This window comes from Nematostella vectensis, chromosome 10, assembly GCF_932526225.1.
Source record: "Nematostella vectensis chromosome 10, jaNemVect1.1, whole genome shotgun sequence".
Lineage (NCBI taxonomy): Eukaryota > Metazoa > Cnidaria > Anthozoa > Actiniaria > Edwardsiidae > Nematostella > Nematostella vectensis.
The window spans coordinates 1,330,711-1,342,763 of NC_064043.1; the positions used below are offsets into that span (position 1 = coordinate 1,330,711).

The 12,053-nt window shown below is 42.1% G+C and overlaps 1 protein-coding gene across 1 annotated transcript; it reads left to right on the forward strand.

The window, feature by feature from the left end:
• Positions 1–1,308: 1,308 nt before the first annotated feature.
• Positions 1,309–11,591, forward strand: LOC5512139 (zinc metalloproteinase nas-4). Its single transcript, XM_001632432.3, has 7 exons — positions 1,309–1,884; positions 5,330–5,485; positions 7,426–7,543; positions 7,992–8,167; positions 8,538–8,831; positions 9,627–9,755; positions 10,676–11,591. The coding sequence occupies exons 1-7, from the start codon at positions 1,794–1,796 to the stop codon at positions 10,711–10,713; spliced, it is 1,002 nt and encodes a 333-aa protein (XP_001632482.3). The 5' UTR covers positions 1,309–1,793; the 3' UTR covers positions 10,714–11,591.
• The last annotated feature ends 462 nt before the right edge of the window (positions 11,592–12,053 follow it).

Below are 12,053 nucleotides of genomic sequence, written 5' to 3' on the forward strand. Positions count from 1 at the left end.
AATTGCTTGATATAAAAGACGATATTATACATAGTTAAACCTAAAACTGCTTGTATTTATTTTTAGCGGTACTCTATGACAAACCCTGTCCAGGTACCCCCATCCCCCTCGAAATCACATTCCCTGAAGCAGGTTCTGGATGGGGGGGAGGGAGGGGGGGTCTGCATGTCGTAGTCAGTTAAAATTTCCATAACTTGTCGGTAGTCGGTAAGAATTATTGGTCTTTGTCGTTAGTCGGTGAATCTAAGTTAGTATTCGCATTTGTACCAGATTTCATGTAAAAACAAGATTTATACATTATTTAGGATTGATTAGTAATGAATAACTCGATAATAAATTAATTATGGATTAATAATTGACTGAAATGCAACAATACATAGTGCAGATTATGAAATGGCCGAATTTAAGTAGATTGACGATGAAAGTAGAGAGTCAAATACCGGAAATAATAAAATGTCGATAGTCGGCAAATATTTTCTTTGTCGCTAGTCACTATTTTTTTTCATGTTTTGTCGTTAAGTTAGTTACTTTTTAAGCCGTTTGTCGCTAGTCGGTTAAACGCCAAAACTCCTTTCAAAAACATGATGAATCTTATCAGGGGGTATCTCTCGACGTGTGTCGATTTCATCTTAGAGTTGCAATAATCCACAACAATAAGCAAGTTATTAACATTTTGGGCACGATCCCAGCTCCTTTATTGATAGGTAAAGTTCATCACGTTTGAGCGCGTCGTTTGATGTTGTCATTCTTCCACGTGATGTCTGGATGATAAGTGCTACCCGAGTTTTTAGAAAGCGCAAAGCGATGCGGCAAGAGGCACATAAGCCGTTGTTTTGATAACGGTGAAGGGCATTGTTCTATAATGATACAAAAAGCCTTATCAAGGACTCCTTATCGATCTGTTTACGGAAGAGAAGATCAATGAATAGATTCAAATGAATTCTTCCGGGAAGGAATTGTCGAAAGCAAAGGTAAATCCCCCTCCCCTACGGCTAGACATTTCCAGAGTCGGCCAAAGCCACCACGCTCACGCAATCGTTATTTGATCTTTAAAATCATTATCATGTCCACACGTCAGCGCATACTCTACCTTTACATATCTCCCCAACAAATGCCCGCAAAACTATGTGATAACATATGGAAGCACGGGTGGCCTAGTGTGTTAGCGCGTCGGCCTCTCACCGCTGTGGCCCAGGTTCGAATCCTGGCTCGAACTGGGGATTTTTTCCGGGTTCCTGCCTTGAATCGAATTTGTCACAAGTGAGTTGAAGTTATTCTCCCGTGTTTCCAGTCTTCTCGGATAAGGACACTAAACCGAAGGTCCCGTCTCTTCAAGCTGCACTACATTAACCTGAACCGAAGGGACGTAAAAGAACCACTGGGGACGCAATAAACCCTCTGGCAGTGACCACCCCCAGTGACAGTGCTTACTTACCGAGGAATCGGTCTCCTAGTATTAGCGAAAGCTACCTATAGGAGTAATAATAAATCAAATTAAATCAAATCAGCAACCCATCTACCGTTCGATCAAGGTGCAGGCCTTTCAGCGGGCGTCAACCACGTGACCTGTATTGATGAACTGGTGACGTCAGAGGAGAATGTCAGGGTTTCCTAGCCGCCGGCCGCGCGTAGAGTGAGCGCTTGTACGGCGCGGCGCTCTTGCACTCGGAGGTATATAAGCGACTGACCTTGTTGTATTCCATATATTGTTTTCATAGTGTAGGAGACCCCACACTAGAGGCTCGTCTAACTATCCCATCGATAACAGTCGATGCTACAGCTTCTCATTCAACATGATAGTAACAACAGGCTGTATACTACTTCTCGGTCTTCTATCTCTATCCGACGCTCGGCCGCAAAACCACATTGCTCAAGTGAATGAAGGTATGTCTCTAGTTTATATGAATGAATGCCTAGCCTCCCCCCTCGTTAAGAATCCCATCTAGTCCCTTAAAGAGAAGGTTTGAAGTTTCAAATTCCAATACCCAGTGACGTTTGCTTAGCAAATAATGGTGCTATCTTTTGAATGAGGTGTACAGTATGTAAACAATGAATTTGCGCTGTTTATTTTTGCGGCAAATACCTGTGTTTCTACTTTGCTGCATGGGAAACTCGACCAGAAAGTGTGAGCTTGCTTTAGTGTGCTTGGTGGCGACTAGATATATAATTTACGTTTGAGTGGAAAAGCTTGCAGTGCTAAGGGTCATCATTGTTGATACAGTCCTCCTCTGATAGTCTGCCTCCTTACTGTGAGACCATACGATACACTAGTGATAAGTCAATTTGTTAGTATTATTGTTCACACTCGATTATTCTAATCATTTTGTCAATTTTATTGTCATTAAGTTTGTCATTGGTAAGAGACTTATTAATACACTTACGTGTTTTGGGTGTTTTACAGAAGTATACTTCAGTGAAAAGCACTTTTTGTGCATTTCTGTATTTTTTTCTAATTGTGCTTCGCATAAGAATCGTAGAGGGTCGTTGGATGTTTTAAAAACAAAGTGCAGCTGAAATCGTCGGGTATTTCTTTTCTTATGTTATGTATAACACGATTAAGTTTGAACTTTAGGGTTTCATCTTTTACTGACAAAATATTTTAAAAGCTAAAAATTTGCGCGTTTTTCCCATACTCTCGTATCTGACATATATTTTTATTTTATTTTTTCAATTTTTTTAAAGCAAATATGCTTCTTTAAGGGTATACACACAATAAAAACGACTGCAGGCTTCCCAGAGAACCTCTTGAGAAATATTTTTGTACTCGTTGACAGCAGTGTGACCCGAGCAAGAAATCATCTCTAATCCCTAAAACGCCGATCAAAATCCAGTAAAGACTGATAGTCTAAAATGAGTAACCTCTAAACTTCTATTTCCTATGCATTAATCGTATAACAGCACTGCCCCCGCTCTACAAAACCAAAGCAAGTCTGTCGGCAATATGCCCTAACCGCTTCTTTTGGTCTATTTTTACTGCGGGAAAAATGACTGATGACCAAGTGCAGTGCAAATGGCGGTGCCTAGAGTGTGCGGAAAGGATTGTTAGATGCGATTAAACTATCATCAAAGAGTGAAAGGGAATGCCACGGGGTACATAGCCTCCAAGGCATACACGCACGCGGAAAGCCATTTGCAGTTTTCCTTGAATAGTATAACTTGATAAAGAGTGTACTCGTCACGAATCGCTAATATTGCACACCAATTTAACATTTCTTTTTAACGGACACAAACAAAAGTAGTAATTTGCACAAATTGTAAAAGTAGTCTGTACTGTAGTAGTCTGCATTTTTTACTCTGATTTTGCAATCTAACTTTTATTTTAGTTATGATAAAATCATCCTCAAAGTTTATTTACAGAATTCATAGACCTACCACACATTAGCTTTTTATAGACGTAAAGATTTGCGCTCCAGGCTTTAATATCGTGTTTCACATATTCCACTAATACTCATAATATTGTAAATTGCGATGATGATTACGCTATCTAGAGCAGCGTGAGGCGTTCTTTTCTTGCTATTAAATCCTGTATGTGCCTCAATAATGATATCTCGCTTAGATACTTTTCTACAATCCTTACGTAACCGATTGTTTCGATACTAGTCTTGTATAGCTAGGCGCCTCATCGTGTAAGAAAGCGCAACTTTGCTCTAATTACCCCGTGTAAAACTGCATCAAACTCTCGGAAGTAGGTGATAATGAAAGGAAATTCCTATGCGCGTTTTGAATATGTCTCTGGCGCTGATTAAAAGCGATAAAAGTGTTACACGTTTACTAAGTTTACGAGCATCGTTATGAACTGAGTTGAAGTTGTGCAAGGTTATCTGGGATTTAGGCCTATGCAAATGATTGAATGACTGATACCTAAGGTGTTTACGATTCGCGCACAAACCATCTCACGATCTCAAGGTCGCGGGCTGGATGGCTCCCACGACCGAGAGGTATGGATTCCAGCGCACTGCGGGTGATCCCGCGGGACTGCGGGGCAACTTTGTACAAATAAGGATTATATCAAGCCTCTATGGGAATCCCGAGTATCCCACTGTGAGTTCTATTTCAGGAGAGAAAAATAAATATAACTGACTCCCAATAATTCGACCAATAATTCGCGGGTAATTGTTTTCAAAAATTCGGTCAAATTAAAACACGTTTAGTACTCCATTTTGCGTATATGAGGTCAGTTTGATGTTTTATATGACAAGCGGACAACAGAATCGATTCCTTGGAAATATCGAAAAAAATCGATGTCAATTTCTAACTTACTCTTCCATATTTCCAAGGAATCGATTCGGTGGTCCTCATGATGTCGTATAAGACATCATGTGGAACTGACCTCATATATGCAAAATGGAGTTCTTTGCAACTACAGTATTTTAGATTTCGTACCAAACCCCCAAAACTGCGATTTCATTTGCACGTGCGTCGCGCCTCGCCGATCATTAATATATTATTTATATTTCAGTATTTGCAAACTAGAAGCAATGGTGATTATGTTCGCCAAAGATCAGAGAAATCTAACGCTTTGAAGGGGATACTAAACGGGTTTCAATTGGAACAAATTTTTGAACGAGAGGCCATAATATAATCTATATATTATACCCTACGTAACTCGAACTCCCGCCATTCTCGATTTCCCTTGGAGGATCGAGTTATCGGGAGAACACATTTCTAACTTTTACCAAATAGTATCCGTAGTACCACAGGGCTTTTATACCGTATGACTAGTACCACAGGGCTATTGGACCGTATGACTAGTACCAAAGGGATTTTGTACCGTATGACTAGTACCGCAGGGCTATTGGACCGTATGACTAGTACCAAAGGGCTATTGGACCAAATGACTAGTACCAAAGGGCTATTGGACCGTATGACTAGTACCACAGGGCTATTGGACCGTATGACTAGTACCACAGGGCTATTGGACCGTATGACTAGTACCACAGGGCTATTGGACCGTATGGCTAGTACCAAAGGGCTATTGGACCAAATGACTAGTACCACAGGGATTTTGTACCGTATGACTAGTACCACAGGGCTATTGGACCGTATGACTAGTACCACAGGGCTATTGGACCGTATGACTAGTACCACAGGGCTATTGGACCAAATGACTAGTACCACAGGGCTATTGGACCGTATGACTAGTACCACAGGGCTATTGGACCGTATGACTAGTACCACAGGGCTATTGGACCAAATGACTAGTACCACAGGGCTATTGGACCGATAGCCCCAGCTATCTATGAGTCTTGTTACGTGCTATAGTGCTATTGATAAATCTTATACCTCATAACCTGTTTTAGATATAACATAGAGATTTATTGAATCTTAGGTGAAGTTATCGAAGGCGATATACTGGTGACAGAAAGACTGAAAAAGTTGATTGAACAGCCGCAGACATCGGGTCGATCAAGGCGAGAAATTACCACAGATGCTGTGAAGCTCTGGCAGAATGGCATTGTGCCTTACACTATAGACAAACGACTCGGTAAGTTTCTACTTTAGACAAACGACTCGGTAAGCTGCTACTTTAGACAAACGACTCGATAAGTTGCTACTTTAGACAAACGACTCAGTAAGTTGCTACTATAGACAAACGACTCGATAAGTTGCTACTTTAGACAAACGACTCGATAAGTTGCTACTTTAGACAAACGACTCGATAAGTTGCTACTTTAGACAAACGACTCGGTAAGTTGCTCTTATATTACTATAGACAAACGAGACAAACGACTCGGTAAGTTGCTACTATAGACAGACGACTCGGTAAGTTGCTACTTTAGACAAACGACTCGGTAAGTTGCTAGTATAGACAAACGACTCGATAAGTTGCTACTTTAGACAAACGACTCGATAAGTTGCTACTTTAGACAAATGACTCGATAAGTTGCTACTTTAGACAAACGACTCGGTAAGTTGCTCTTATATTACTATAGACAAACGAGACAAACGACTCGATAAGTTGCTACTATAGACAGACGACTCGGTAAGTTGCTACTTTAGACAAACGACTCGGTAAGTTGCTACTTTAGACAAACGACTCGGTAAGTTGCTAGTATAGACAAACGACTCGGTAAGTTGCTAGTATAGACAGACGACTCGGTAAGTTGCTACTTTAAATAAACGACTCGGTAAGTTGCTACTTTAGACAGACGACTCGGTAAGTTGCTACTTTAGACAAACGACTCAGTAAGTTGCTACTTTAGACAAACGACTCGGTAAGTTGCTACTTTAGACAAATGACTCGATAAGTTGCTACTTTAGACAGACTACTCGATAAGTTGCAACTTTAGACAGACGACTCGGTAAGTTGCTACTATAGACAAACGACTCGGTAAGTTGCTACTTTAGACAGACGACTTGGTAAGTTGCTACTTTAGACAAACGACTCGGTAAGTTGCTGTTATATTACTATAGACAAACGACTCGGTAAGTTGCTACTATAGACAAACGACTCGGTAAGTTGCTACTTTAGACAAACGACTCGGTAAGTTGCTACTATAGACAGACGACTCGGTAAGTTGCTACTTTTAATAAACGACTCGGTAAGTTACTACTTTAGACAAACGATTCAGTAAGTTTCTACTACTGTATTTGTATCATGTAAAGATTACAAACCATTTCAAAACACAGTTATTGTCTGTATCAAATATCAGTTCGCAAAAAAGCATAGACACACAGCGCACATATGAAATATGCTCACTAGGAAAGTGGCTCCCTGTGGCGATAGATTCCACAGGCAGTCGTAGTACAAATACCCTGTGGATTGCATTGCTATATATGCGACGTTTTATATTAAGGATCCTTCTAATCATATATCACCGTTCAAAAAAAAACCCAAAAACTTAATACTTAGATATAGTATTTTACGTAGCAAATATAGTCTCTCTTCCGTATGTTCGTAAAAGAATGCTCTTTGGAATCAGTGTCTGTATAGTCCACAGTCGACGAGAACAAACAGGTGTTTGACAAACAGGTCTGGGAGAGTTCTGTTTAATCTCCCCTGGTACGACATTACCAAAAACAAATCCCAGATGTTACCACTCCTCTAGGCTACCTGACCTTTTCCCGGACCGCTGGGACCCCTGTGGTGGTTGGCTACAGTATCAGACATTTTATTCAAACAATCCTGACACCTTCTCCCAGATCGCTGGGACCCCTGTGGTGGGGAACTTAATGTCGTGTTAGCTCATCTATACAAATTACCCTAGTGTCCTTTCTTTGCTGGGACTCCTGTAGTGGGGAATTATACTAAGAGCAACATCAGCCCATCCTTCCAAATGACCCTGACCTCCTCCGCCTAGCGTTGGTCTAGGCGCTGCGTGTCGGAGAGATTCAATTAAAACAATCGCATGTTACATTTTTGTATTTAGAATAGCACACATGCTTTTTGACATTCTTGCATCATATGATTTTTGTTATCCTCAGGCAAGTCGGCTCGCAAGGCAATTCGTAAAGCGATCCGCGAGTACCATAAGAAGACATGTGTTCGATTTGTTACGCGCAGTACTCAACCAGACTTTGTTCACTTCAGCCTCGACTATGGGTAAGTTTCCTATAAGTGTCCCACGGATTGTTCACTTCAGCCTCGAATATGGGTAAGTTTTCCAGAAGTGTCCCCGAGTTTCCTATAAGTGTCCCACGGATTGTTCACTTCAGCCTCCGGGTAAGTTTTCTAGAAGTGTCCCACGGATTGTTCACTTCAGCCTCGACTATGGGTAAGTTTCCTGGAAAAGTCTCACGGATTATGTTTAAAGTAGCTTTCCGGCTAAAAGTGAAAGCAAAGAAAATTGGACTGCAGCAACAAAAACAGTATGCTCTATTTCCAGCCGACTTCGGGCGATGCGGCCTTATTTCCCTGCGTACGTTAGGGCACAATCCCCACAGAAACGACTGGTAAATCAAATAGTTTTTCAACCGATTGGGGTAAGAGGGAACAAAAGCATACTTTTTACTCTAAATTTCACCGATAGTTTTTTTTGTCCCTCGTATAGGTGTTACTCTCCAATCGGTCGCCAGGGGGGGCGTCAGAAGCTGTCAGTAGGGGAGGGTTGCGAATATCGTGGTACGGTGATGCACGAGCTGATGCATGCCCTCGGGTTCTTTCACGAACACTCCCGACACGACCGCGACAAGTACGTCAAGATTCTATGGTGGAACATAGAGCCTGGTGAGTAACAGAACCTACTGGAGGTAATTCTTTATTAGGCATGTCACGCAAGCTCTGAGCGGAAGTAATGCAAAGTGCATTGTGTCATGTCATCTAAATAGAAGGCAATGGGTTACGCATAGGAGGCGTGCTATCCAAGCCCAACCCAACCATTCAACTTTGTAACCACCGTGTAAACCATGTGTTATAGTTCATTTATCAAATTCAATATCTTCCCCAAAAAGTATGGAAATGGGTGCTTTTTCAACTTTTTGTATTTTTGTAAGATGAAAAAGCTCGTTATTAAATAATACTGTGAAAATTGAAAATGTATGAGCACATAGCACAGCGAGTTGAGAACAACGATTTCTTTTTGTTGTGTTTTTCTTAGGATTCTTCAACAACTTTAACGTGTACAGTCACAGCGTCCTGGATACGCTTAACGCTCCGTACGACTACCACAGTCTGATGCACTACGACAAGCAAGCCTTTAGCAAAAACAGACAGAACACTATAGAGGCACTGGATAACCCGACCAGGAAGCTAGGCCAAATGGATGACTTTAGCGAAACCGATATCAACCAACTGCTTAAAGTCTACCCCTGTAAACCGGGCACCGAACGACCAGTACTGGCACAGCCTAAAGTAAAGAGTAAAGTAAAGACGATGGCCCCAAAGCATCTCGGTAACTAGCACAGCAATTTCACTTTAAAGGGGTCACACAACGAGACTTTCGCCGTGATGAATGACGAAATTTGATCAGCGTGAATCGTGATCTATGCTCTTTAAAAATCGTAAATCGTGATTTCCGAGTTAAGATAGATCCCCGTCGTCAGTTTATCGTGATTTCCGAGTTAAGATAGATCCCTGTCGTCAGTTTATCAGTTTATCGTAAATCGTGATTTCCGAGTTAAGATAGATCCCTGTCGTCAGTTTATCAGTTTATCGTGATTTCCGAGTTAAGATAGATCCCTGTCGTCAGTTTATCAGTTTATCGTGATTTCCGAGTTAAGATAGATCCCTGTCGTCAGTTTATCAGTTTATCGTGATTTCCGAGTTAAGATAGATCCCTGTCGTCAGTTATCAGTTTATCGTGATTTCCGAGTTAAGATAGATCCCTGTCGTCAGTTTATCAGTTTATCGTAAATCGTGATTTCCGAGTTAAGATGGATCCCTGTTGTCAGTTTATCGTGAAACCTGCAGGGACCCTCCTTACCGCCCCTGAGCTAACGATAATGCTGTTGTGTCACGCCACGAATGAATACAATGGCCTTATCAAAGAGGCTAGGCACGCCGCCATTTTACGCCCTCGTACAAATTCCGAGCCACAAACTTTTAATAAAATATCGCCATAAACTATATGCAAAAGTCAAGTCAATCGTGGTTGGTTATTTTGAACATTTGTTTCAAATAGTTATCTAAATGTAAACAAACAGTGGCTCATCGACATTCTCTAATATTACGCGTCCTTTCCTTGCAGAGCCTTGCACGGATGTTTTCCCGGCGCCATGTAAACTTTTCTCGTCCCATATTAACTACTGTAGCGACTGGAAGACATTCATGGGCAAGAACTGCCCTCTATCTTGCGGATTTTGCCAACAGCACAATGGTGAGTGTCTGGGATACCTGTGTCAGGGAGGGGAATACCCCTGCTCAGAGTGCGGGGCTCGTCAACTTGGATGTAGCGGAAAGGGGGGGGATGGATGTAGCGGGAAGGGGGGATGGATGTGGCAGGAAGGGGAGATGGATGTAGCGGGAAGGGGGGATGGATGTAGCGGGAAGGGGGGATGGATGTAGCGGGAAGGGGGGATGGATGTAGCGGGAAGGGGGGATGGATATAGCGGGAAGGGGGGATGGATGTAGCAGGAAGGGGGGATGGATGTAGCGGGAAGGGGGATGGATGTATCGGGAAGGGGAGATGGATGTAGCGGGAAGGGGGGATGGATGTAGCGGGAAGGGGGGATGGATGTAGCGGAGAGGGGGGATGGATGTAGCGGGAAGGGGGGATGGATGTAGCGGGAAGGGGGGATGGATGTAGCGGGAAGGGGAGATGGATGTAGCGGGAAGGGGGGATGGATGTAGCGGGAAGGGGGGATGGATGTAGCGTGGGTCGGGGGTTTGGAGAAAGATGAAAATTCTCTACCAACGATTCCTATTCCAGAATGATAGGGAAAAACGCGCCCTAATTTATTTCTCTACGGGCCCCCGAATGCCCCCCCCCCCCCCCCCCCCGAAATCTCGATGTGCTCGCAGTTTTCGGCTCGCATGCTCGCGCAATTTTTTTCCGCCGTGCTCTATTGTAATTTTCGATGTGCTCGCTGCTCGATTTATTCAAAAACTCAAAATGCTCGTTCTCGCATAAAAAACGGGGTGCTCGCAAGTGCCCGCAAGTGCTCGCCAAATACCATCCGGGGCCTTTTAAGAGTTAGAGGTTTACTTAAAACAACATTCCGAACTTCCCTCCCCTCCCGATAATCACTCATTCTATTGTAAAAGCGACAAGCATTGATATTTACGTTTTTGTTCTAGAAAAACAAAAGCTCTTGGAAGCTAACGCGACAAAATAGAATAATTCCACATCGGAGAAAAGACGTCACAGGTGGTCACTGTGGAAACAATCACATATTAGGACCCAGTCATCTCTCTACCATTGGCGCTACAGCCATCCCACATATCAATCGGCCCCCATACACTCAGCTGTTGTCCAATATTCGCGCCGTTCGTCATATATCTAAATTGATAGGTTATTTATGAAAAAAGAAAGCAGGTGCAGGCAGGCTTATTTATTACACTACCTACTGTATGTGTGATCTTGATATTTAACAGCTCATATATTTCGCACCAGTTACTCCATTCGCGCAGCCTATAAACGCCATTATCACACCCAAAGAAGTCGAGAACCCGAATGAAGTATTGATATCCAAATAGTGTTGAACAAGAGATGATAGAAATAATAAAATTGATTATTAGGCATTATTTTATATTTTATATCTCTAGTAATACAAGATTTCCTGAAATATGATTAAATAAAAATATTATTTTATAAGAACCCCCTCAAATTCTAAGAACGTGATAAGAACAGGTCGAGGCTCAGATAGCAGCAAACTATTTTTTGCTTGTGTTTTTTTTTTATGCGTACTGGAATGCAGAATCAAATTGCGTTCTATAAGAACAACCTTAAGTATTATTGCTGTTGATCATCTGTGACATCCTTAATAACATTTCAGACAAAAATAAGAACACCCCAGCCTCAAATCAAACCTAGACGTTCTTATAAAAAAAGAGTGTACGCACTTCGACAGCCCAACGTTTCACATCCATAGAATTCTAAGTCTGTGTAGTAAACCATACAGTATAGTAGATATGTATATCGTAGTTATTGAATAATGGTCACATTTTATATTCACGCTTTTAGTGCCTTCTATCGAATAAAGGAAGAAATTGATTTGAGACCTACCTGCTACCTTCTCACACCCTTAACCGTAATTCACCCTTTAAATCCAAATGTCGAACAACGCATCCACTAGCTTGTCACACCCCTAACCGTAACGCCCCCCCCCCCCCCCCCCCCCGTAAACCCAGCCTAAAACAACCTAAAACACCGCACCGGCTTGGCCCTCACACCCCAAACCGTAATGCCTTTGAGGTCCGACTCTCCGACAGTGCTGAAAAACGCAAGACTAGTAGTTCTAGTACCGCGCGGTTAAACTAGCCTTTTTGTTTTAAAATGGCAGCGTTTTACCGGCGAACTGTCACATTTTGACGAATGCTAAGAAAACTAGACCAAACTTAAGGCTATAATTTTCTTTATGGCTCCCTCATTATCAAACAAATCTGTCATCTTTTGTACAGTATGGTTTTAATACAGTTTGTCAAAACAACGACTGAAGTCAGCCTTTCGTACCTT